Source organism: Schistocerca gregaria, chromosome 3 (genome assembly GCF_023897955.1).
Source record: "Schistocerca gregaria isolate iqSchGreg1 chromosome 3, iqSchGreg1.2, whole genome shotgun sequence".
Classification (NCBI taxonomy): Eukaryota; Metazoa; Arthropoda; class Insecta; order Orthoptera; family Acrididae; genus Schistocerca; species Schistocerca gregaria.
In genome coordinates, this window is record NC_064922.1 from 541,459,151 (window position 1) to 541,485,523 (window position 26,373).

At 41.1% G+C, this 26,373-nt stretch overlaps 1 protein-coding gene across 1 annotated transcript; it reads left to right on the plus strand.

Annotated features, from left to right (window-relative positions):
* The first annotated feature begins 836 nt into the window (after positions 1 to 836).
* On the plus strand, positions 837 to 25,937 carry LOC126354102 (uncharacterized). The gene is made up of 2 exons (XM_050003495.1): positions 837 to 1,008; positions 24,688 to 25,937. Exons 1-2 carry the CDS (start codon positions 976 to 978, stop codon positions 25,327 to 25,329), a joined length of 675 nt encoding a protein of 224 aa, XP_049859452.1. The 5' UTR covers positions 837 to 975; the 3' UTR covers positions 25,330 to 25,937.
* The last annotated feature ends 436 nt before the right edge of the window (positions 25,938 to 26,373 follow it).

Sequence of the window (26,373 nt, forward strand, 5' to 3'; positions counted from 1 at the left end):
TACTGAAGAAGGAATAAGAAGTTTAATTGAGCTGGTTTGAAAACATATTTTCCCTGTTATTTCTATTAATTTTCTGTCATCAACCTGAGTCACGATCACATGGCATTTTTATTTCATTCAGTATCAGACTTACTGGAGTTTTGTTGCTGGCCAATGTAACCACACAAACTGTTTATTACCAGTGATATAACCCTCTCACTATAAGGAACTGTCAAGATTACGAGGTTCTGTCCTTGATTGATTTCATACAAATTAATTACCTTCACTTAGCTTTATGTTGAATGGATAAACATTTTTGAAATGTAAATTTGAATTTTTATAAAGTTAGTTTTTCATACATTATTTGCACTTACATTTATACTGAAAGTGATATGATCTACAAAGGAAAAAGAATGCTTCTAATATAAAAAAAGGAATAACACATGTGCTACACTTCTTGTAAAATAAGTTTTAATGAAAACAGAATGCACATTAAATCTTACAGGTTGTATTACAGACAAGAATTAATAATTAGAAACATATTTCTGAAAGTTGTAACATCTGTTTTATCCTTCTTTTGAATAATGATCAAGAAGAATTATATATTTTAATTGTTTGCCTACACTGACAATTCTTGCTGCCCTCAAATGATGGAAACAATTTGCTGATAGTATTACTTATAGATAATGCCTTGTCGTGCAATCTTATTTTGCATTCACAGCTGTATATTTCCTTATTCTTGGGCATCATGAAATATTTATGTTCATCATATATTCATCACATTATGTAACTGGATTTCCTGATTAAACACTTCTTATCTGTATGTATGAGTACGTGTGTGTGTGTGTGTGTGTGTGTGTGTGTGTGTGTGTGTGACAGGGAGAGTGTGTCCTCAATTTGCAAAAAAGTATGAGAGGGGCTATTTATTCACTCAGTAGTCTATCAGATGTTTTGTGTGCAGCTGTAGTGTGAAATAGGACCAGCTTGTTTTCCAATATGCAGTGCCTGTTTTGGACAGTTGTTTCTTTGGTAATTACTATCAAGTATTAGCTTATTTGAAAGTCATTTAAACTCTTTCATTCCCCTGTAACTCAGTAGTTTCACACATTTAATGAAAAGAGTATCTTGTTAATGCAATAACTACATTGTGTCCCTGTTAACACCTCTAATCAAAACAGGTTTAATCACTTAATTTGCATAAAACTCCAAATCACTTAAAGATTAAGATGGTGGTTTGTACAGTTTCACTTCCTGCTGCTTTAATGACCCATCTAGTGTGGAAATACAGGTATAGTAAAAAAAGCATACTTTAAAAAAGTGAACATGACACACAGAACTTCAGCAAGTCTCTGACATCAACCAAGAAATTGGATATATCATACAGATTCAAAAGAAATTGAAATTAGTACATGATTATCTGTGCTTTCTACAATGGATTGGAGATTTCTATTAACTGCACGACAAGTAGCAGTTATAATTGTTTACATGTCTTTGTTTCATTAACTCATAGATAAATGCTGTTCTATTAGAAATGCAAATGTACTCATTTAGATATTTAGGTAACAATATGAGGTGAAAAATGTCCATAGAATGTAACTGAGGAAGAAGCAGAAGTAGCAGCATTCTAGATATTTTCCTGTGTCAAGTATAACCTGAGTGAACACAACACCTACAGCAGTTTATCAGTAATTATTAATGCAATTCTAAAAGAGTTCAACTTTGTGAAAATATTTCTTGATATATTCAATATCCCTGGAGTTTCTCCTTCACTCTGAGATCTACAGAATTAATAAACTAATAATGTACACAGAAGCACTGTAAATCTTTTTTCCGTCACTTATTTTATGTCACATTGTGTAATTTCTTCATATTTCATATTACCTGTTCCCTTCACAGTTCAGTTTTGCCCATACATACAGCCTTATTCTTGTCACTGCCTAACAGTAATCCATATTTTTTCTGTTGCTTTATGTTTCACGGTGTCTTTCTTACTGTGGATGTGTAGAGTCAACTTCTAATTTTCCTCTTCTCTTTTCAGTATTGAGTTTGCTAACCGATTAGAAGGGCAGTGATAATCTTAACAAAAAAGTGGGGGGGGGGGGGGGGATCAGCTTAAAATCAGGTCATAACATTTATTTACCTAAGAAAATGTAGTGTGTAAACAACTTGTCTCCAACATAACTGATGATAGATTAAATGAGAACACAATGTCTAGAAACCATTTTTTAGGTTGGGTAAGTCAACTGGTATGCTGCTATGAAGTTATAGCCTCAACAATATAAAGAAAAGCGTAGACTGCAACTCACCATAAAGACTGAACTGCAAACAAGCACAACAAAAATACTGTTTAACCCTACAGCTTTCAGCAAAAGCCTTCTCCAGTAAATAAAGCACACAAACATTCACTCAAAGAAGCACCCCAGGTCCCTTATTACGAACCCCAACCTTTCAGGAGAGTAAATGACAGCCATACACAGTTCAGAAACAGATCCTGACCTAATTATTCTCCCTGCTGACAAAGGCTCTATCACTGTTTGGTGAGTGACAGAGACTACTTGGCAGCAGGCCTCTGCCATTTGTCTGACTCGTCCACCTATAAACTCTGCCTTAGTGATTCTATCCTAGAGTCCAACAATATCTTCAGTCCCTTATTAAAGTCTGCGGCTCTTCCCTGAATCTCTTCCCTGAATCCATTTCCCTCTACATCTATATGACATCTGCACTCCCAACTTCTACATACTCCCCAAAATTCAGGCAAACTCAACCACCATTATAGCTGGTTATTGTTCCCACATTGAAACAACTTTGGTCTTCATTGACCAACTCCTCCAACAGATTGTATATAATCTATCTTCCCACATCAGAGATACTAGCCATTTTCTTCATTGACTCTCCACCATTTCCACCCCTTTTCCTCCTGGTTCCCTACTGGTCACTGTCAATGCCACTTCCCTGAACAGCAACATCCCTTATGTTCATGGTCTTGCCACAACTGAACACTACCTTTTCCATTGTCCTTCAGTCTCTAAACCCACTCATATAACTTTATCCTAGCACATAACTTCTTCTCCTCAGAAGGGAAGATATACAAACAAATCCTTGGCACTGCCATGGGCAACCGATGGGACCCTCCTATGCCAACCTGTTTATGGGCCATCTAGGGAAAACCTGCCTCCTAAAACCCAAAATCACTGGTCTGGTTCAGTTTCATTGATGGTATCCTCATGATCTGGACTCATGGCCAAGACACCCTATCCTCATTCTTTCACAACCTCAACACCTTCTCTCCCATCTGCTTCACATGGTTTTCTGGCCTCCTTCCAAGATGTTGGCTTCCTACTCTCTGATGGCTCCATCCACACCTCTGTGCACACCAACTACCCACAGTATCTGCATTTTGACAGCTTCCATCCCTTCAATACCAAAAAAATTCCTCCCACACAGCCATGCCACATGGGGATGGCATATGTACAGTAACAAGAACTCTGTTTCTCAGCATGCTGAAGGTCTCACCAAGGCCTTCACAGAAAGGCACTATAAAACAGACCTTGTATGCATACAGATTTCCAGGGCCATTTCCCTACACACCCCAAGCCCTCCAACCACCCTCAAGAGCCAGCTACAAAAGAGTGCCCCCTTTGTCACCTAATACCATCCCAGACTGGAACAACTGAACCACACCAGTCATTAGGACTTTATCTATCATTATGCCCTGAAATGAGGGATATCGTACTCAAGATCCTTTCCACCCCTCCTAAAGTGGTGTCTCATCATCCACTCAACCTCCACAACAACTTATTCCATCCCTGTGTCACTCCCAATCCCAACCCCCTTGCCACAAGGATCCCAGGTACAAGACCTGCCCTATCCGCCCATCCAGCACTTCCTATTCCAGTCCTGTCACAGGGTTTTTGTACTCCATCAAAGGTCAGGCCACCTGTGAATGCAGCCCTGTTGTGTACCAGCTCTGCTGCAACAATTCCACAGCCTTTTATATTGGTATGGCTACCAGCCAATTACCCACCAGGATGAATGCCACCACTGAACTGTGACCGAGTGCAAAATAGTCCAACCTGTTGTACAACACACAGCTGAACATAATGTGGTTTATTTGAATGGCTGTTTCACAACCCAGACCATCTCAGTCCTACCCTACACGACCAGCTTTTCTGAACTGTGCAAATGGGAGTTATCCTTACAACACATTCTTCGCTCTCAAAATTATTCCAGCCTCAACCTATGGTAACCCACTTTCCCACACCGTCCAATAACAGTTTGCCCCCATTTGACCCTCCTTCCTTTTCACAGTCCCCAACCCTCTTTGTGTGCCTCACTCTATCAATGTATCCACTTGTCCATTTCCTTCCCTGCTTCTCTCCTTTTCCACTCCCCATTTTTTCTCCACAGCCCACCTCCCAAAGCTGTGCCTGGTAGTCTCTATTCCATGCATGACTCACCAGACAGTGTTCTACTTTCCCCCACTCATATTCTGCTATCCATTCCCATTTCTCAGCCCACTTCAGACGGCTGATCATGTGACAGTCATGTTCCAGTTGGAGCTGGTGGTGGTAGTGGCCATGTGTGAGTGAAATGTGCTTTCGTATGTGAAGGTGTGTGTGTTTTCTTTGCTGAAGAAGGCTTTGGCTAAGAGCTTTAATGCGTAACAATGGTTTTTTTGTGCCTTTCTGCAACTCAATGGTCATTTTATGGTGAGCAGTAATCTACCTTTTTCAAAAATATTGTGATAATGATACATTGCTACTCATCATATAACAGGGATGCCGAGTCAAAGGCAGGCACGACAAAAACGCTACTAAACACATAAGCTTAGGGCCAGAAGGCCTTCTCCAAAGCAGACAAAACACACACACACACACACACACACACACACACACACACACACACACACACACACACACACGTATTCATGCAAACGCAACTCACATACACATGACAACTGTTTCTGGCTGCTGCAGCCAGATTCAGTCTCACCCAGGCAAACAGACATAGTGATCATGTTTGTGTGAGCTGCATTTTTTGCATGAATTTGGGTGCATATGTTTATTTTGGAGGCCTTCTGGCCTAAATCTCATGTTTTTAGTAGTCTTTTTGGTGTACCTGTCCCCTGCAACTCAGCATCTCCATTACAAAGTGAATAGCAATCCATTCTTTTCATAATATTGACATTATTCCATCCTGTATTTTCATTGTTCAATCTATCTTTACCCTAATATATAGCAAATATGCTGACTCACAGATAGGCACAACAAAAAGACTGTCACAAACAAAGCTTTCGGCCCACAAGGCCTATGTCATAAATAGATGCCAGACACACACACACACACACACACACACACACACACACACACACACACACACACACACAACATAATTGCAGTCTCAGACAACTGTAGCCACACTGCAAGCAGCAGCACCAGTGCATGATGGAAGTGGCAAGTGGGCAGTGGTAAGAAGGAGGCTGGGGCATGGAGGGGGAGGGATAGTAGGATAGGTGTGGCGGACAGTGCAGTGCTGCTGGAGAGTGCCTAGAGGCGAGGTAGAGAGAGGGTAGTGCAGCTATGTGCCATTGGAAGGTTAGGTGGAGGGCAGGAGAGAGATTTTTTTTTGGGTGGGGGGGGGGGGGGGGGGTAAATGGAAAGGAGAGAAGTAAAAAGTCTGAGTGAGATGGTGGAATTAGGGCTGTATAGTGCTGGAATGGGAACAGGGAGGCTAGATAGGTGAGGATAATGACTAACAAAGGTTGAGGCAAGGAGGGTTACAGAAACTTAGAATATATTCCAGGGAAAGGTCCCACCTATGCATTTCGGAAAAGCTGGTGTTGGTGGGAAGGATCCATATGGCACAGGTTGTGAAGCAGTCATTGAAATGAATGATGTCATATTTGGCACTGTGCTCAGCAACTGGGTGGTCCACTTGTTTCTTGGCCACAGTATGTTGGAATGCAGCACATTGGTTGCAGCTTAGCTTGTAGATCACACGACTAGCTTCACAGGTAGCCCTGCCTTTGATGGGATAGGTGATGTTTGTGACCGGACTGACTAGGTGGTGGTGGGAGAATGTATGCGATAGGTCTTTCATCTAGGTCTATTACAGGGGTATGAGCCATGAGGTAAGGGGTTGGGAGCAGGGGTTGTGTAGAGATGGATGAGTACATTGTATACGTTTGCTGGACAGTGAAATACCATTGTGGTGATGGTGGTGGAGGGGGGGGGGGGGAGGATACTGGACAGGACATTTCTCATTTCAGGACATGACGAGAGGTAGTTGAAACCCTGGCAGAGAAGGTAATTCAGTTGCTCCAGTCTTGGGTGGTACTGAGTTACAAGGGGAATGGTCTGAGATCGGATGGTGGCACTTTGGGAGGAGCTGGGAGACTGAAAAGATAAGTCACAATAGGTTTGTTTTTGTACAAGCTTGGGAGGATAATTAAGGCCTGGTAAAGGTTCCAGTGAGCCCCTCAGTATATTTTGAGAGGGACCACTTGTCACTGCAAATGCAGTGATCACGGGTGACTAGGCTGTATGGAGGGGACTTCTTGGTATGGAATATGTGGCAGTTGTCAAAGTGGAGGTATTTCTGGTGTTTCCTAGGTTTGATATGGCCGGAGCTTCTGAGAGCCATTTTTCAGGTGGTGGTCAGCATCTAGGAAGGTGGCTTGTTGGGTTGAGTAGGACCAGGCGAAGCAAATGGAGGAAAAGTTGTTGAGGTTCTGGAGGAAAGTGGATAGGGTGTCCTCACCATCAATCCAGATTTCAAAGATGTCATTAATGAATCTGAACCAGGTGAGTGGTTCAGGATTCTGGATGTATGGGAAGGATTCCTCTAGATGGCCCATGAATAGGTTGGCATAGGATGGTGCCATTTGGGTCCCCATAGCCATACCTGAGATTTGTTTGTAGATAATGCCTTCAAAGTATAAGTAATTGATTGTGGGTGAGGATATAGTTAATCATGGCTATTAGGAAGGAGCTTGTCTGTTTGAAATCTGCTGGGCACTGGGAAAGGTAGTGTTCAATAGCGATAAGGCCATGGGCATCATGGATGTTGATTAAAGGCAGGTGGCATCAATAGTGATAAGCAGGTCACTGTTTAGTAAATTGACAGGAACTGTGGAGAGTCAGTGTAGGAAATGGTTGGTATCTTATATATAGGAGAGTAGGTTCTGGGTAATAGGTTGAAGGTGTTGATCGACTAGAGCAGAGATTCTCTCAGTAGGGGCACAGTAACCGGCCACAATGTGGAGTGTCCTGGATAGTTGGGTTTACAGACTTTAGGAGGTATGTAGAAGGTAGGAGTGCAGGGAGTGGTAGGAGTGAGCAGAGAGGTGGACGTGGGTAGATGTTCTGAGATGGGCCTAGGATCTGGGGAGTGACTCGAGATCATGCTGGATTTCTGGGATGGGGCCACTGTGACGTTTGTGGGTGGATGTATCTGACAGCTGGTGGAGTCCTTCTGCCAGGTAATCCTTGTGGTACAAAACAAAAGTGGTGGAGCCTATGCCTGCAGGTAGGATTGATTATAAGGCACAGTCAGTTTTTAGATGGTGGGATGTGAATTTTTTGTGGATGTAAGGTTAGTTTGCATGTTCAGGGATTTGGGAAATGATGGTGGGACAAGGTTAGAGGTTAAGAAATTCTGGAAAGTTAATGGGGGGGGATGCAGTGTCAGTGGCAGTGACAGTGGGTCACAGTTGGATTCATGAGGGAGCTCAGTTAGGCAGGGTTCAACATTGATATTTGGTTGAGTCTGGTTGGTGGGTTGGTGGTGAAAAAGTCTTTCCACTGTAGCAACCAGGAGAAGGAGAGAAGGTCTTTAACAAGTCATGGTTGAATTTGGGAGTGGAGCAAAAGGTAAGGCCTTTGGAAAAGACTGATGTTTCTGTGGGGCTAAGGCTTCTGTAGGAAAGGTTCATGACAGTGTTTAGGGTCTGTTTATGTTCTGGATTCTGTATGGTGGTGGGAGTTTTGGAGGGTGGAGTAAATTTAGTAGGTCAGTGGGAAAGGGTTTGTCAGCCATGAGGGGACAGGGAGGAGGTTTGGAGGTTGTTGCAGAGGTGGTGGACAGTGGTACTCCAAGGTGGAGTAGGAAGTGAGCAGGGTTGAGAGCTTTTTGAGATGGCGTTGTGCATATTGCTCTAGTTCATAAAGTGCAAGAGTTTCAATGTGTGTTACGGGTTCCAGGAATTAGGATTGCATAGCAGGAGAATTTTGCAGAGGGAGAGAAGGTACTGCAAGGAGGTTTGGGCTTAGTTGATATGGTTTTGCAGGACTGTGTTGGTGAGGGCTAAGTATTGGCAGAATCTGAACAGATGGAGGTCATTGTGAAAGGAGGGGTGGCAGATGAGGATGGTTAATTCTATGGTAAGGCCATTTGGGGGAGATTCCACGAGCCAAGCAACAACACAGGAACAGTACGTGGGACTGGGTTCTGGCTAGGGATAAGGAAACTTTTCTGTATTGATGCAGTTACATTCCATCCTGGATTTTCCATTGTTTGATATTTTCCTAATACTGTTAATGTTCCAACCTAGAGTTTCCATTGTTTAAGATCTAGTCTCATTCATACAGTTATTTGATGTTTCAAACATTTACTCCATAACAAGCAGATGTTTGAAGTAGTTTCCCCTTTTTGAAATGAGAAATATGAAAGTTGTCTATATAATAATCCTTCTCACAAGTGAACACCACATCAACAGTGGTCAGATTTGGTGTGGTGAAATTGAATGTTATTCTATTCTAAATTATTACATTGTGTGTAGCCTTGCCTTTCATGAGAGAGGTGGTGTTAGTGATCGGACTGGAGTAGGTGGTGGTAGGAGAATGTATGGGTCAGGTCTTCCATCTAGGTCTATTACAGGGGTATGAGCCATGAGGTAAAGGATTAGGAGCAGGGGTTGTGTAAGGATGGACGAGTATATTGTGTAGGTTCGGTGGATGGTGGATACCATGGTAAGAGTGGTGGGAAGGATAGTGGGTAGGACGTTTCTCGTTTCAGGGCATGGCGAGAGGTAATCGAAACCTTGGTGGAGAAAGTAATTCAGTTGCTCCAGTCCTGGATGGTACTGAGTTACGAGGGGAATGCTCCTCTGTGGCCAGACTGTGGGACTTTGGGAGGTGGTAGGAGGCTGGAAAGATAAGGCATGATGAGAGATTTGTTTTTGTACAAGTATGTGAGGATAATTACAGTCAGTGAAGGCCTCAGTGAGACCGTTGGTATATTTAGAGAGGGACTGCTCATCACTGCAGATGTGACGACCGTGGGTGGCTAGGTGTTATGGAAGGGACTCCTTGGTATGGAATGGGTGGCAGCTGTCAAAGTGGAGGTATTGCTGGTGGTTAGTAGGTTTGATATGGACCATCCTATGCTAACCTAATCATGGGCCAACTAGAGGAATCCTTTTGTGCAGGTGTTAGCCCATGCTGTCACTTGTACCTTGAGTCCCATCACTTCATCAGGTGTCACATGCTGCCAGGTGATGTGCTGCGTGTGGCAACAGGCTGATAGCCTATCTTAGCAGCTTCATGCAGCTGAGTACTGCTTTTGCTACTCTGAGCACCTTCATGATTGTTGAAGATTAAGCTCTTCATTGTGTTGTCTAACTCCAGCCTCTACTGAGTTACTCACCCATATTTGTAAAACCCAAGTCACATCGTGTACTAAGTGTGAACTCATTAACCCCCCCCCCCCCCCCCCCCACCACCACCACCAACGTTTTAGACTTTTCCTCCAACTGAATTTCGTCAGGTGTACATCAAGAGCATTTGTGCACTAATGAGCTCATTATATTTTCAAAATCAGCTACATTCAGGGTGTCAATTATTGAACTATATGAAAAAAATATAAATTAGTTGCAAACTACAGCTTGCACACTTAATTCAGCATGTAAATGTCACTACAGATATTTAGATTTAGGTTATGAAATGTTCGATATGCCTGCCATCCTTGGCAGTGTTGTGGTGCAGACAAATAGCAAAATTCTGCACGACCTGCCAAAGTTTCAGAACATTGATGCTGCCAATGAGCTCCTGAATGACTGTTTTCAGCTCAGCAATGGTTTTGGGGTTATTGCTGTACACCTTGTCTTTAATATAGCACCACAAAAAGGAGTCACATCTGTTCGGGTCAATTGAACCCCGTGCCAGTGGCACCCCAGTTAGTACCCTAGAGCCAGAATGCAGCCTCCAAGGTGCTCCTCCAGGACATCAAACACTCTCCTGCTTCGATGGGGTCGATCTCCGTCTTGCAGAACCACATCTTGTCGAAATCAGGGTCACTTTGGATAATGGGGATGAAATTATCTTCCAAAACCTTCACCTGTACCTTCAGTAGTCACCGTACCATCAAGGAATATCACACGCATTATTCTGCAGCTAGATATGGCACACCACACAGTCACCTACTGAGGCTGAAGAGACTTTTTGATCATGAAACATGGATCCTCAGACCCCCAAACATGCCAATTTTGCATACAAACCCATCCAAATAAAAGTGGGCTTCATCGCTAAACCAAACCATATTCACATGAAAGTCCAATTCTGTTTCCAATATTGTTGGTGAAACACAGCCACTGTTCCATGGTCCTGGTGCTTAATGGCTGATGGGTTTGAATTTTGTATGGGAAGTGATGGAGATCTTCAACAACAATGTCACAGTGTCTCCTGGTTGATTTCCACCTGTTGTGCAGCTTGTCTGATCGATTTCCTGGGGCTGGATTCAAGCAGAGCATGTATCTTCTCAATGTTTTCAAGCATTTTCACCCTTTTTGATAAAGACCAACATTGCCACCACTGTCCTCATGAACACTACCCATTATCTCAAACTTGTGAATCAAATTATTGATTGTTAGCGCACTATGACCAGTTGTCTTCAGCTTGAACTCGGTCACAAACTTCCTTTGAGTCACAGTTAGGCTGTTGTTGCCCCATAGTAGGCCTTCACAAGCACTATATACTCAGGCACACTGTACCGTGACATTTTCATGTGTAAATGGCCAACAACAAGGGGTGTGCACATGCGCGTACTAATTCCCATCATGCCCCATGGCCATCTGTGCAGTTTAAACATCCTAATGCAAACCGTTCAGAAGTTATGATGATTTTATTTCATATAGTTCAACACGTGTCAACCTGTAGTTGACCCACACCCAGTTACTGCCATGTCCATAGATCCATTTGTTCCACTGATTAGCCTAATTGATACATATATTATGCAATGATATTAATCATTGAGTGATAGCTGATAATATGAATAATTTGATCCACTGATAATATCACTACTCCTATTGCTGCTTCTGCTATGACTGCTACTACTACTACTACTACTACTACTACTACTACATCTACATCTACATCTACATGACTACTCTGCAATTCACATTTAAGTGCTTGGCAGAGGGTTCATCGAACCACAATCATACTATCTCTCTACTATTCCACTCCCGAACAGCGAGTGGGAAAAACGAACACCTAAACCTTTCTGTTTGAGCTCTGATTTCTCTTATTTTATTTTGATGATCATTCCTACCTATGTAGGTTGGGCTCAACAAAATATTTTCGCATTCAGAAGAGAAAATTGGTGACTGAAATTTCGTAAAAAGGTCTCGCCGCGACGAAAAACGTCTATGCTGTAATGACTTCCATCCCAACTCGTGTATCATATCTGCCACACTCTCTCCCCTATAACGTCATAATACAAAACGAGCTGCCCTTTTTTGCACCCTTTCGATGTCCTCCGTCAATCCCAACTGGTAAGGATCCTACACCACGCAGCAATATTCTAACAGAGGACGAACGAGTGTAGTGTAAGCTGTCTCTTTAGTGGACTTGTTGCATCTTCTAAGTGTCCTGCCAATGAAACGCAACCTTTGGCTCGCCTTCCCTACAATATTATCTATGTGGTCCTTCCAAGTGAAGTTGTTCGTAATTTTAACACCCAGGTACTTAGTTGAATTGACAGCCTTGAGAATTGTACTATTTATCGAGTAATCGAATTCCAACGGATTTCTTTTGGAACTCATGTGGATCATCTCACACTTTTCGTTATTTAGCGTCAACTGCCACCTGACACACCATACAGCAATCTTTTCTAAATCGCTTTGCAACTGATACTGGTCTTCGGATGACCTTACTAGACGGTAAATTGCAGCATCATCTGCAAACAATCTAAGAGAACTGCTCAGATTGTCACCCAGGTCATTTATATAGATCAGGAACAGCAGAGGTCCCAGGACGCTTCCCTGGGGAACACCTGATATCACTTCAGTTTTACTCGATGATTTGCCGTCTATTACTACGAACTGCGACCTTCCTGACAGGAAATCACGAATCCAGTCGCACAACTGAGACGATACCCCATAGCTCCGCAGCTTGATTAGAAGTTGCTTGTGAGGAACGGTGTCAAAAGCTTTCCGGAAATCTAGAAATACGGAATCAACTTGAGATCCCCTGTCAATAGCGGCCATTACTTCGTGCGAATAAAGAGCTAGCTGCGTTGCACAAGAGCGATGTTTTCTGAAGCCATGCTGATTACGTGTCAATAGATCGTTCCCTTCGAGGTGATTCATAATGTTTGAATACAGTATATGTTCCAAAACCCTACTGCAAACCGACGTCAATGATATAGGTCTGTAGTTAAATGGATTACTCCTACTACCCTTCTTGAACACTGGTGCGACCTGTAGGTACAGATCTATCGGTGAGCGAGCGGTTGTGTATGAGTGCTAAGTAGGGAGCTATAGTATCAGCGTAATCTGAAAGGAACCTAATCGGTATACAATCTGGACCTGAAGACTTGCCCGTATCAAGCAATTTGAGTTGCTTCGCAACCCCTAAGGTATCTACTTCTAAGAAACTCATGCTAGCAGATGTTCGTGTTTCAAATTCTGGAATATTCCATTCGTCTTCCCTGGTGAAGGAATTTTGGAAAACTGCGTTCAATAACTCCACTTTAGCGGCACAGTCGTCGATAACAGTACCATCGGCACTGCGCAGCGAAGGTATTGACTGCGTCTTGCCGCTTGTGTACTTTACATAAGACCAGAATTTCTTCGGATTTTCTACCAAATTTCGAGACAATGTTTCGTTGTGGAACCTATTAAAGGCATCTCGCATCGAAGTACATGCCAAATTTCGCGTGTCTGTAAATTTTAGCCCATCTTCGGGATTTCGCGTTCTTCTGAACTTTGCATGCTTTTTCCGTTGCCTCTGCAACAGCGTTCGGACATTTTTTGTGTACCACAGGGGATCCGTTCCATCTCTTACCAATTTATGAGGTATGAATATCTCAATTGCTGTTGCTACTATATCTTTGAATTTGAGCCACATCTCGTCTACATTCGCATAGTCAGTTCGGAAGGAATGGAAATTGTCTTTTAGGAAGGCTTCTAGTGACACTTTATCCGCTTTATAAAATAAAATTATTTTGCGTTTGTTTCTGATGGATTGGGAAGAAATGGTATTGAGCCTAGCTACAACGACTTTGTGATCACTAATCCCTGTATCAGTCATGATGCTCTCTATCAGCTCTGGATTGTTTGTGGCTAAGAGGTCAAGTGTGTTTTCGCAACCATTTACAATTCGCGTGGGTTCGTGGACTAACTGCTCGAAATAATTTTCAGAGAAAGCATTTAGGATTTAGGACAATCTCAGAAGACGTTTTGTGCCTACCACCGGTTTTGTACAAGTATTTTTGCCAACATACCGAGGGTAGGTTGAAGTCCCCACCAACTATAACCGTATGAGTGGGGTATTTATTTGTTACGAGACTCAAACTTCCTCTGAACTGTTCCGCAACTGTATCATCGGAGTCTGGGGGTCAGTAGAAGGAGCCAATTATTAACTTAATTCGGCTGATAAGTATAACCTCCACCCATACCAATTCGCACGGAGTATTTGCTTCGACTTCACTACAAGATAAACCACTACTACTACGAGAGTAACGTGATGCTATTTACATGCCAGTTGAAATTTGTTTCACCATGCATGTGAAGACTATGTGTGCAGCATTACATCACTTATGTCAGTGGTCATGGCTTCCTTACATCATTTTCACATACTGGTACCACATCTCTAAAGATAAAGTATAAAGACAGTCAGTGATGCCACCCTATAACTGAAAGCATTGATGTTATTATGCTATACTTAAATATATATTAATTAATCATGCAGTTTGTGTCATCAGTACAGTAACAGTGTGTGAATGAGCTGAAACATATGACCACCTGCTTAATAGCTTGTTTGTGCGTCTTTGTAATCAAACATCTCTTATTCTGTATATCAGTGATGTGGCAGTTTGTTGGTAGGTTTATGGAGATATGTGTCATTAGATGTCTATGCACAGATCATGTAATTCATATAAATAATGGGCCACTGACTTGTGTATGCAGTGACAGCATCCATTAGTGACCCAGATGGGTTCTGTAGGATTTAGATCAGGTGAATTTGGTCACTGAGACATCGACATGAGTACACTATAATGCTCCTCAAACCACTGTAGCACTGTTCTGGCTCTGAGACATGAACAATTATACTGATGAAACATGACATTGCTGTCAGGGTAGACACTAAGCATGAAGGGATGCAGGTGGTTTGCAGCTGGCAGCATGTTTTCAGTTGTCATCACAGGTCCCATGCAAGCACAGCAGAATGCCTCCAAAAGCATAATAGTGTTTCCACTAGCCTGCATCAGTTGCGTGGTTCATATTTTGAGCCACAGTTCACCTCAGTGATAGCGTTTGTGGAGACAACCATTGACCTAGTGTAGCAAAATTGTGATTCACCCAAAGAGCTGACATGTTTTCATTGATAAGTGGTCGAATCCATATGGTCCCATGCCCACTGCAATTGTAGTTGACTATGTCATTGGGTCAACATGTGAACAAGTAGAGGTGATCTGCCTCAGAGCTCCATGTTCAACAATGCATGATGAACAGTGTGCTAGAAAACACATGTGCATGCACCAACATTGTGCTCTTTCAGCAGAGATCCCACAGATCACGATCTGTCCTACTTTACAGAGCACACGAGCCTCCAAACCCCATGTTCTGTGAAGAGCCATGGACATCCTACCATTTAGTACCTACTGGTTGTTTCACTGTCCTTCTACCTATTTCCTAGATACTCATGACAGTAGCACATGAAAATTCAACCAGCTTAACCATTTTCAAGATATTCTTTCACAAGGTTTGCATATAATAATCTGCCCTTTGTCAAAGTCGCTTATCTCAAAGGATTTACCCATTTGCAGTCCATATCTTTGCTAGGGCGATCCCCCATCTGTGTCTACTCTGCTTACATACTTTTGTTACCATGTCATGTGCCTGCAATGCCACCAAGCATTTTTGCCTTATCAATGAACATTCCATTTAAGTATATGTATTTTGTTATACGTAGTATGAAAATTCAGAGGCCACTTCTCAGAGTGTGACATGCAATTAGCATAGAACTGACACAGAATTTCAGTGTGGGACTACCTTTTTCATAAAGAAATTTCCTTTCCTATTAGTACACAGCTGGGCTATCTGCACTAGGGAGAAGGAAAGTAACATCTTAACCATCAAGTTATTTAGGTCTCGGTGCATTGTTTGGAAGTATAAGTTTGTAACTGCACACGTTAGTAATGGCAACATTTTTATCTGGGCCTCACGCATTAGTATTACCACGAAATTGTCACGTGGCAACTGTGGATACGTTTGTGATTTTGACTCCTGAGCTTTGTAGACTTTCTCTATAGAATCCACTTCTAGTATATATTGCACCCATATTTCCACTCTAGTGCAGTCATTTGTATGTCTCACTGCTTAAATCTTGAGGTCACAGTCCAAGATACATAGTAAGGACCTTTTCTTGACAGCAAGTGACAATATTACAGTTCATTATTTGTAATAGAGTCCCTCACAGAATTGAGGACATCATCAAAAAGAATTTACTTTTCAATTTTTTTCAGTGATTTCCTCTCTCTTACCTCTTGAAAGTTTTAAATGACCTAAGTCTGACTGACAGCTGACATTTGACTTCCAGATTGACACAGTAATTTAAACAAAGTGATGATATCCTTAAACCACTTAAATGCTATTCAAACTACTCATGTATTCTGAGAAAAGTGATAAGACCCAGATAAAAGGATGCCCTATGATGAGAACATTGACAAATCCAACAACGGAGTAAAAGCAACGTTGAATTTTATAAAAAGGGAAAGAGGGGAAAACAATGTAATTTACACTAAACACAAGAATGAAATGATAAACTCACACATGCACACATTCAGTCTCCATTATTAGTCACTAAAGATGTAAAGCCAGTCAGAGGTTTAAAAAATTCCTGTTAATTTGGCGTTAATTCCAGTAACAATAATCAAAAATTGTGCAGAGACTATTGCTGAACCACAGTCACTTCTGTGACTGTTCTTTCCAGGAAGGTACCTTCGAAGTGTCACTGAAAATATGAAAAGTAATTCCTATTTCCAGTAAAATTGATATTAAAGACAACAAAAACTATAGGCTTATCACAACTTTATCCTGCTCCACTAAAGTACTTGAAAAAGTTGCAAAATATATATATAAATAAAACAGAAAGAAACTTCCACATGGGAAAAATATATTAAAAATAAAGATTCCAAGACTTACCAAGCGGGAAAGCGCCGGCAGACAGGCACATGAACAAAACACACACACAGAATTACAAGCTTTCGCAACTGGCAGTTGCTTCGTCAGGAAGGAAGGAAGGAGAGGGAAAAATGAAAGGGTGTGGGTTTTAAGGGAGAGAGATCTGAGATCTATTAGATATAAAACAATCCACTACAGGCATTTTTCTTCATCTATCAAAGCTATTGACAACAGTCGATCAAAAAATACTTCTATTAAAAATATAGCAGTACAGTATCGGAGTACTTGCAAACAGATGAATTGGATTATTGCCATGTAATCACACACAGAAGGTCAGATTGAAGTACACTTACAAAAAACTCAATTCAGTAACTTGTGATGACTATCAATCCAAGAAAAGGAACTTTACACTTTGTGAGACTAAGTACCTTAATTCGAGTAATTCTATTCCACTGTTTACTTGGTATGTAGCTTGATACTGCATGAACGAAGGAAAAAATATGTGTATTGAAATACTGTATTGGTTTTCATCATCACATTAGGAGCAAAACCCATTTTGTTGACCCCAAGTCTTTCAGCCTTCGGCCGACAGGGGTGACCTGCATGTTATACATACAAACACTCAACTGTGTAAAAAGGGAGCTTTCCACATGGGCCTCCAGCTGTTCAACAATCTTCCCACTAGTATTAAGTCCATTGAAGACAACATAAAATTTAGCAAAGCCGTGAAGTCATATTTGTTGTGTCACTGTTTTTACTCTGTAAATGAATACTTAGAACAGTAATCTTGCTGTTTGTGTTAAATTGAAAACATTGAGCAATATAATACATTAGGACACTATAGGCCTATGTTAATAATGTTAAATGGTATTTTCTGACATCTGCAACACACTGTGTGCACTGTTACAATGCACATGTCTGGTCAGATGAGTCAAACAAATATTAACATAAGTGGCTTTGAGAAACAGTTGAAATCATTAAATTAAACAAAGCTCATAAGTGGCTTTGAGAAACAGTTGAAATCATTAAATTAAACAAAGCTCCATAACCTGATGGAGTCCCTATTAGAATCAGTACTGAGTGCAGTTGAGTTAGTCCCTCTTTTAACTTTAATTTATCATGGGTCACTCGAACAAAAACAGTGTCCAAAAGGTGGAAGAAAGCACAGGTCATACCATTCTACAAGAATGGTAGCAGAAGGGATTCACAAAACCACCTTGCAATAACCTTGACACCCAGTAGTTGTAGAGTCTTAGAAGATAATCAGAGCTCAAACATAATAAGGTACCTTGATCAGAATAACCTTCACACACACACACGCACGCACACAAACACACAATGAAAATAATCAAGTTTTTCACAATATAATGTAATTGGATACATAAAAAATTCCACTCACCAAGTGGCAGCAGGAGAACACACGTAGAAGAAAATGTTTTAGTTATGCTAGCTGTTGGTGTCGGTGGTGCCTTCTTCTGCCAGAAGGCTTGCAGGGGAAGAAAGAGGGGTAAAAGCAAAGGAACTGGAGAGTTTTTGGAAAGGAGTAGAGTCCAGAAAAGTCACACAGAACCCCAGGTCAGATAAGACTTACCAGATGGGATGAGAAAGAAAGACTGATTGTCAGGGACTGCTTGGGACAAGATTTGAAAACCTGAGAGCTTAAAGGTGTAAGACAGGGTCATATGCAAGACTGAGATTACTGCTAAAACACCATTTATGAGTTAATAAGAGTGAAAAGCTAAGGGCATTGTATGTAACAAAGGTGGGAGAGGGCAACAGAAAATAGACAGATCTGAAAATGAAAGATATATAAAACTGAAAAGGAGTAAAGAAAGCAGTAATTACTGTGAAGAAATGCTGAGACAAAAGAAAGTAATGTAAATTAAGTCCAGGTGAGTGTCCAGAACCAGGGACATGTTGCAGTGCTAGTTCCCACCTGTGGAGTTCTGAGAAACTGGTGTCTGGGGGGAAAATCCAGATTGCGTATATGGTGAAACAGGCACCATAGTCATGACTGTCATGTTGTAAAGCATGCTCTGCAACTGGATATTGTGTGTTGCTGATATACACCCTCTACCTATGCCCATCCATCCTAACTGATAACTCAGTGGTAATCATGCCGATGTAAAAGGCCAAACAGTGTTTACATAACAGCTGGTATATGATGTGTCATTTCACAGGTGGCTCTCCTTCTGGCAGTATATATTTTGCCAGTTACAGGGATGGTATAGGTGGTGGCAGGAGGGTGCATAGGGCAAGTCTTGCAATGTGTATGATCTCAGTGGTAGGGACCATAGGGTAGGGGGATGTGTGCAGAAGTAGCATAGAGCCTGACAAGGATTTGTGGAGATCGGAAGGATGATGAAAAGCTATTCTAGGTGTGGTGGGCAAAATTTCAGACAGAATGGACCTAATTTTGGGGCATGATTTTAGAAAGTCATGGTCTTGCATATAGCCGTGTCTTCCACTTTTTAGCTCTCAGGTTTTCAAATCTCATCCAGTGCAGTCCCCAACAATCAATCTTTCCTTCTCATCCCATCCGGTTAGTCTCCCCTGATTTGGGGTCCTGGGTGACTTTTCCGAGCTTTACTCATTGTCCTAAACCTCTCCAATTCTTTCCCTTCATTCCTCTCCCTTCCCCTTATAATGCTTCTGGAAACATCAGTCACAAAAAACCCATCTTGCACTTTTCTCACATGACATACTTGAAGCCATTGTTCAAGGCTGTCACGTATATGCAGTATTTCTCAATTTATGGCAAGCATTTGACTCAACATCACATCTATGCCTGTTACCAAAAGTATGATCACACGGGGCATCAAGGGAAATTTGTCACTGAATAGAGGATTTTATGGTATGGGACACACAGGTAAGAGTCAGATCTCTTGGAAAGAGACTCATCAGTAGATATAGAAGTAACTTCAGGTGTGCCCTAGGAAAATGTGTTACTATTCATGTTGTATATTAATGACCTGCCGGACAATACTAATAGTAACCTCTGACTTTTCACAGATTACGCAGTTACCTATAATAAAGTGCTGTATGAGAAAAGCTGCACAAATATTCAGTCAGATCTTGATAAGATTTCAAAGTGGAGCAATGATTGACAACTTGCCTTAAATATTCAGAAATGTAAAACTATACGCTTTTGAAAAGAGAGAGAGAGAGAGAGAGAGAGAGAGAGAGAGAGAGAGAGAGAGAGAGAGAGTCACAACTAGAATCCCTCAGCTCATACAAATACCAGATTTTTACAGCTTGAAGGGATATGAAATGGGACAGTCACTTAGGCTCTGTCATTGGTGAAGCATGTTGTAGACTGTCCTTCATTGGTAGAACACTAGGGAAATTCAGTCAGTCTACAAGGGAGATCACATACAAATCACTCATGTGACCCATCCTAGAATACTGCTCAAATGTGTAGGACCCATTTCAACAAGTACAGATTGTCTAATAAATATGTAATCTGAAGCAAACAGACTAAACCAAGCAGTGTAACATATTTTCAGACCTTTCAAATGAGCTGCTTTCTCATTTAAATAAAAAAAAATGTGTCAAATATTTATGCCCTTGCTCACCCGTTAGGTACCTAGTATCTATTGCAACTAACATATGGCAGGGGGGAAGTTGGACAATACAACTGTTGGGTTAGATGACAAAAGATTTGACTGAATACAACAGAACTGACTGGCTTCCTACATAACCTAGTTAGATACAGGTGGATGGATTGCTGAACAGAGGTCTAAATGGATAATAAAAGACAGTGAATATGTCAGTCGCATGTCATCAGCACTTGGGAGAATGAATGGTGGTGGTGGTGACAGGCTAGAAGGCCCAGTGGATACACTGATGATGACAAGAAATGCTTTATTCAACTTTAAATACACATCATATTATTAGCTAGGTGAGGCAAACTTGTCTCACTCTGGTGACCTTGGCCGGCACTGGCTCTTTGGCGGCTGCTTCAATACGAGTCAGGAGATGCTCATTTAGGTGAATGGTTAATGCTGACAACAGGCTGAATGATGGGCAACAGCCTGTCACTAGATCTCAGCCCCCAAAATCAGCATCACACTACTTCTCCTGTGACAATGTCCCCCCATGGAATGCCCACTCTGGTGATTCAGTCCTGTATGCATTCACTGTGGTGCCACATAGAGATTGCTGTGCATGGGACCTGACTCACTGCCCTGTGGCTGGAGTCAGATGGCAGCAGGTGTAAACGGTAAGTCAGCAGTCCTGTGGCACCAAATCCCAGAAGGAACTCAGTGCTGGTGGTGGCTGACCTGACTGGTCTCGAACCCACGGCTGCAACAGGTGATGCTCAGATGTTTCATGATATGACATGACCCTGGCATCATGCTGGACTCTGAATGAACCTGTCTCAAAATTCAGATCTTTTTATACACCTTTGAGGCACATTTGTTACATCAAAATGTGACCCCCAATCACATAGCTCACAACAAGAGTCTTGTCCTGCTGTGGTGACATTGTCCCACCCAGTCTGACTGTTCCTGCTTCACTGTCTAGTTTTCCACTGAGCACAGGTAGACTGACATGCACTCCTTTGTGTACATGATATCCTGAGCCACATGCTGCCGTACTATACCTAACAGGCCACAGTTGTTACTTCTATACTTCCTGTGGCTTTCTCACCACTTCTTATTAATTTCAGTAAAAATGGGTAGTGAGACTACATTACTCCCTGCACGTGGAAGATCTAGCCCCTTGGGTCTTGCTCAGGCCCAGTTTTCAATTGTAACTGCTTGCAACCTTAATCCACAGAATAAGTACATGCTACTAGACTGGCTATTCTTAAATGCTACAAAACTGCTAACTTAATTCTTATGACTGCACTCCGTCTTCCTTGCATTCTGTAAATTTATTTCTCATCTCTCACTTGTATTGTTTAATCTTCCAACCTCTCTCAAGGGACCTTTTCCATGTTCATTGATTCAGATACTATGAAACATATTTCACTGCTAGACCTCTTCCCACATTTATGCACCAAAAACCTCTAACTCTACATTCCACACTTACAAGCTAAAAATGACATTCTTTCTCTCTTGATCAATTACCCTTAACGTATCAGCTTCAAAACAACATGGTCTGGCTCCAGTGAACCCTTATGCTTTGTTGCATCTCATCTGTCTATCTGGTGGTTTTTTAACTACTTGTTTTGGAAAAACTTTGGGAACTTTGTCCTTGCAATAACAGTTCCCCCTACACTTTCCCAGCACACATACTCCCAAAACTACTGTCATCAGAAAACCACATATACTACCATCTTTCACAATATGTTGACAAGTAGTCTCACTTATTCCTCCCACTGTAGCAATTATTAAGGACTGAATTCCTCTCTAAATGCTGGGTTTTCTGCTACTCCTGTTTACCCAAAACAACTTCCTACTGCCTGATGGCACTATACCTTATGATTTGCACCATGGTGTATTTGTATATGGTTTAACTGGTTTGTTTGTACAACAGAGGCATTCATGACAGCTCCACACTGGCAACAACTTTCTATCACTGAAGTTTAACTTTGGCATGATGTTCAGTTAGAATGTTTACTTTTAGCCTTGCATTGTATCCTTCACCCACTTCACACTTGTCACATGTATCAGACTGTGACTGTGCAGTAAATAGCATGTCTGTACATCAACTGTTTGCCCTGCAAGGCTGTGACCCAGTACTTACACTCATCGTACATTCTGAACCTCGCATACACATACACAGATTCACCCCTGTTGATCTGATTATCCAATCTACAAAGTCATTTTCTCTTCCTTTTGTTTTGTTCGCTCTGCTTCTGAGAAATATATGTGCTTGTACCATTACTGTCAAAACAACTGCAACACAACTATCAACAATTTCTTGTGCATTACATGTAGTATCTAAAACAACAAAATCGTCTGCGCTTCTACTCTCCACAATGCAAATATAATTGACACCTGCACTTCCCTCTGCATCTGGCTCAGGTTCTCCAACCACAACACAACACCCATCATCACCCAGTGGGGTAGATACTACTGCACTTAAATCACCTAAGTCACTATCCCTACATTTAATCACTTTGGTATGTCCCACACTCATTCCTGCTATCTCAGACTCCACAATTCTACTTGTTATTGGAGCTGGTACTTCTACATTAATCTCCTTACATTCAACAATATCGTTACACTGTGCCCTGCTTATATTCCCCAGAACTTGAATTAAGACACCATCTTCAACTAATCTTCCCACAAAAAAGTTCATCAAACCAATCAGGACACTCAGTCATACTTTTCTCACGATTGACAAGTTTAACTACATTAATGGCAGTTTGCCATCCTGCTTCCTCTCTTTCACTTTTTTTGATCAAATGCATAATAAATATATTCTTCACATCATGAGGCATGTTTTCCATTAACCAGTCTTTGTGCTCTCTCCATAAGTTCTCCCTGTACTTTGGAGTTTTGTCATAAGTTGTTTCCTTCATCTCATCATCAACTGCTTCTGACTCCTTAGAGAGCTCTATCTTTTCTACTAGCAACTTATCTACTTTACTTCTTAAATTTTAAATAGTTCCTCTATGGTAGTTCTGTGTCATATCAAAACTCCTCCTCCTGGTGGTACTGACGACATCATGATTACTTCTTATCAGTTAAACAATCATAACTGAAAACATTTTTCACTACCTTACATGCTTTAAACCCAAGCCATTTTCCTTGCTCTGCACAAAACAAAATCAAATTATGAGAATACTTAACTCGGCAAAAATATCCTTCTCATCCCATCCAGTAAGCGTTCCCTGACCTGGGCTTCTTAGCAACTTTTCTGAAGTTTACTGCTTTTCCTAAACTTCACTGGTACTTTTCCTCCATCCTTCTTCCTTCCCCTTCCACCTTTCTGCCAGAAAAAGTAGTCACTGACCCCAAAAGCTTGCAAACTGTAATATCTTTTGTATGTGTGTTCTCTTGCTGCCACTTGGTGAGCAGAGAATACTTAACTGTAACACTATCATATTACTCTTTACTATAACTTTATTGCACTTGCCTGAGCATCTGCTAATAATTATTACTACAAATGAAAATAATGATTTTTTTTCTGAAGCACTACTCATGCTTCACATATCATATACTACTAGACAATAAGCCACAACTCTTATTCATGACACCCATATTGCCCATAGCAACCAGGTGGAAGCTAAGGCATATTTACACCTCATCAAAAAATCTGTTCTCTCTCATACTGAACTCACAAGCACAGTACCACCTGGCAAAACCACTGACTTGCTATGACCTCTCCGCCAAATGAAACCAAAACAAAAAGGCTACACTCACCCCACCCTGTGTCAATTTAGGTGCTGTTTACTCCCCCTGCTCTCATCAAATGGTGGAGCGACAGGCTCGAAGATCCCACTTCTGGTACCACTCCGTTGAGCGCAACAGCATCCAGTAGAGGAGTGGTGGTGATGATGGGCTGGAAGGCCCAGTGGATATATTGCTGACTAAAAGAAATGCTTTATTTGACTTTAAACACAGAATGCATCAGTAGCTAGGTGAAACAAATATACCTCACTCTGGTCCCCCTAGCATGTGCTCCTTGCAGATAGCTGCTTCTGCCTGAGCAAAGAGATGCTTGCATAGACCACCTATGATGCTGATGGCAGGCTGAATGACAGCCACCAGCCCATGGCCCACATTTGTCTTCTCATTTGGCATGGCTGCTGGGCTTCAAATGAATCTGCTTTAAAATTCAGACCTATTTGTATGGTTCTGATGCACTTCAGTTACACAGAAACCTGGACCCAGTCACATGGCTCACAACAAGTCTCTTGCCCTGGTTTGGTTACATCATCCTGTCTGCTACAACTATTACCACACCGAGTGTGGGCTAGCCTGACATGCAATCCTCCTGTGTACATGTTATTCCGATCCCCATGTTACCATACTGTGCCTACCATCCTGTAGTTGCTACTGCAATACATCATGCGGCTTTCTTACCACTGCTTACTAATTTCACTAAAACTGGTTGGTGACACTACAATATATAACATTGGCCATTACAACAGAAGAATCCTTTCTGTATGAAATGTAACTATTTTTCAGGTTGCTGTAGCATTGTACTGCCCAGTGGAAGGACAAGTCTGTAATGCTGATGGCTTTTACTGTGTAAATGAAACTGCAAGTGTTGCCTGCATAGGTGGCACACCTCCAGCAACTCCTGTTGTCAATGTATGCCCAACAGGAACTTACTGCAGTGCTGACTGTTCCCTAGAGTGTCTGGAAACAGTTCCATGTGTAACAACAACCATTTCCCCTACAACAGAACAACCCTTTGTGTGCACTTCAACTGGAAGGTTCCCTGATCCAACAAATTGCTCTAATTATTATATGTGCTCCCCTATATCTACTGGTGGATTTTACCAATACCTGTATAACTGCCCTGGTGGCTCTTTTTTTGACTCGGTGAGAAGACTTTGTACACTTTCCACAAATGTTACATGTGGTACATCAAGCACCTCTTTATCACCTACAGTAACTGCTCCAACTGGAACTCTAACAACTACTGTTGCACCTTTTACCTGCACAAGTGTAGGCCGATTTATAAACCCACTTGATTGCTTTCAATATTATATGTGTTCCCTCAGTGCAAATGGTACTTTCTACCAATATTTATATGACTGCCCTCAAGGAGCAGCCTTTAACTCAGCAACTAGTCAATGCACAGCTTCAACCACTTGTGTGTAGAAAAGCACTTATTGTTACATTAAAAATTGTATAATTACTAAGGTCATGTAAGATAACATACTTAGTAGATCAAAATTTAAGTATGAAGTGTATTTTTAATGTATTAGTTCATTTTTATTTGTGGAACAAACCTAGTTTATGAACAAAAGTTAGAAATTGGTATTGTACACTTGTTATTTATGTTAATGATTGAATTTGTAATCTATGTGGAATACATTTCATTCAGTTACAGTGATGGAAATGTATACAATAATGTGTACTGTGGTGCACCATATAACCATTTCACGTGAGTTACTGAAAACCTGTGAGATTTTATACCTAAAAAAATTTGGTTTTGCAGATTCATTCCAGTATTCTACATAGTATCTGCATGTTATCCAATAAGATGGGTTAACACTTGCATTTCTATTTTATACTTAGTACAGTAGTGATAAGTCTGAATTTCTTGCAGGTCTTTAAATTTTTACATCATACATTCAGTTAGCATAAAATACATGGTTTTGAGAAAAGAGTGAGGCATAGGTTTCTGCTTTTTAAAGATTGAACTCTCCTTGTATTCTGGAGGACATAATTCTTAAATAATGTTGAATAAAATGAACAAAAAATTATTGCACTTTTATTGTGGACACTTACCCAAATACTTTCAATTCCTTAACTATTCACAAAACATCAAAAGTGTTTATATTATTTTGAATTTCTGACATATCTGTAAAATGAACAAGCAAGGTTATGAAAAATTATAAAACATTATTCACATTTCCATAAACACAATTGGATAATGGTTGAATGGTATGTTAGCTTTTATATCAACCATTTAAATTATGTACTGTACCTCAGATTGTCACAACAACAGGAAATGATGTGCTGTATCTGAAACCAACTAAAAAGACATAACAATTGCAAAGTCACAAATTCTCAAAGCTGTCTGAAGTAAATATAAGCCATCCCTATCTTAAAAATGATGTTCATTTTAATTGGGAATGATCCACCTCCTTGTTAATTCTTTGTAAAACTGGCTGAAGCAACTGTATTAAAATATGTAGC

Excerpts from the sequence above, each read along its gene's own strand:
- LOC126354102 (XM_050003495.1), top strand. The coding sequence starts at position 976 with ATGCAGTGCCTGTTTTGGACAGTTGTTTCTTTG. Across the intron at positions 1,009-24,687 it reads TTTGGACAGTTGTTTCTTTG|GTTGCTGTAGCATTGTACTG; the intron begins GTAATTACTATC and ends ACTATTTTTCAG.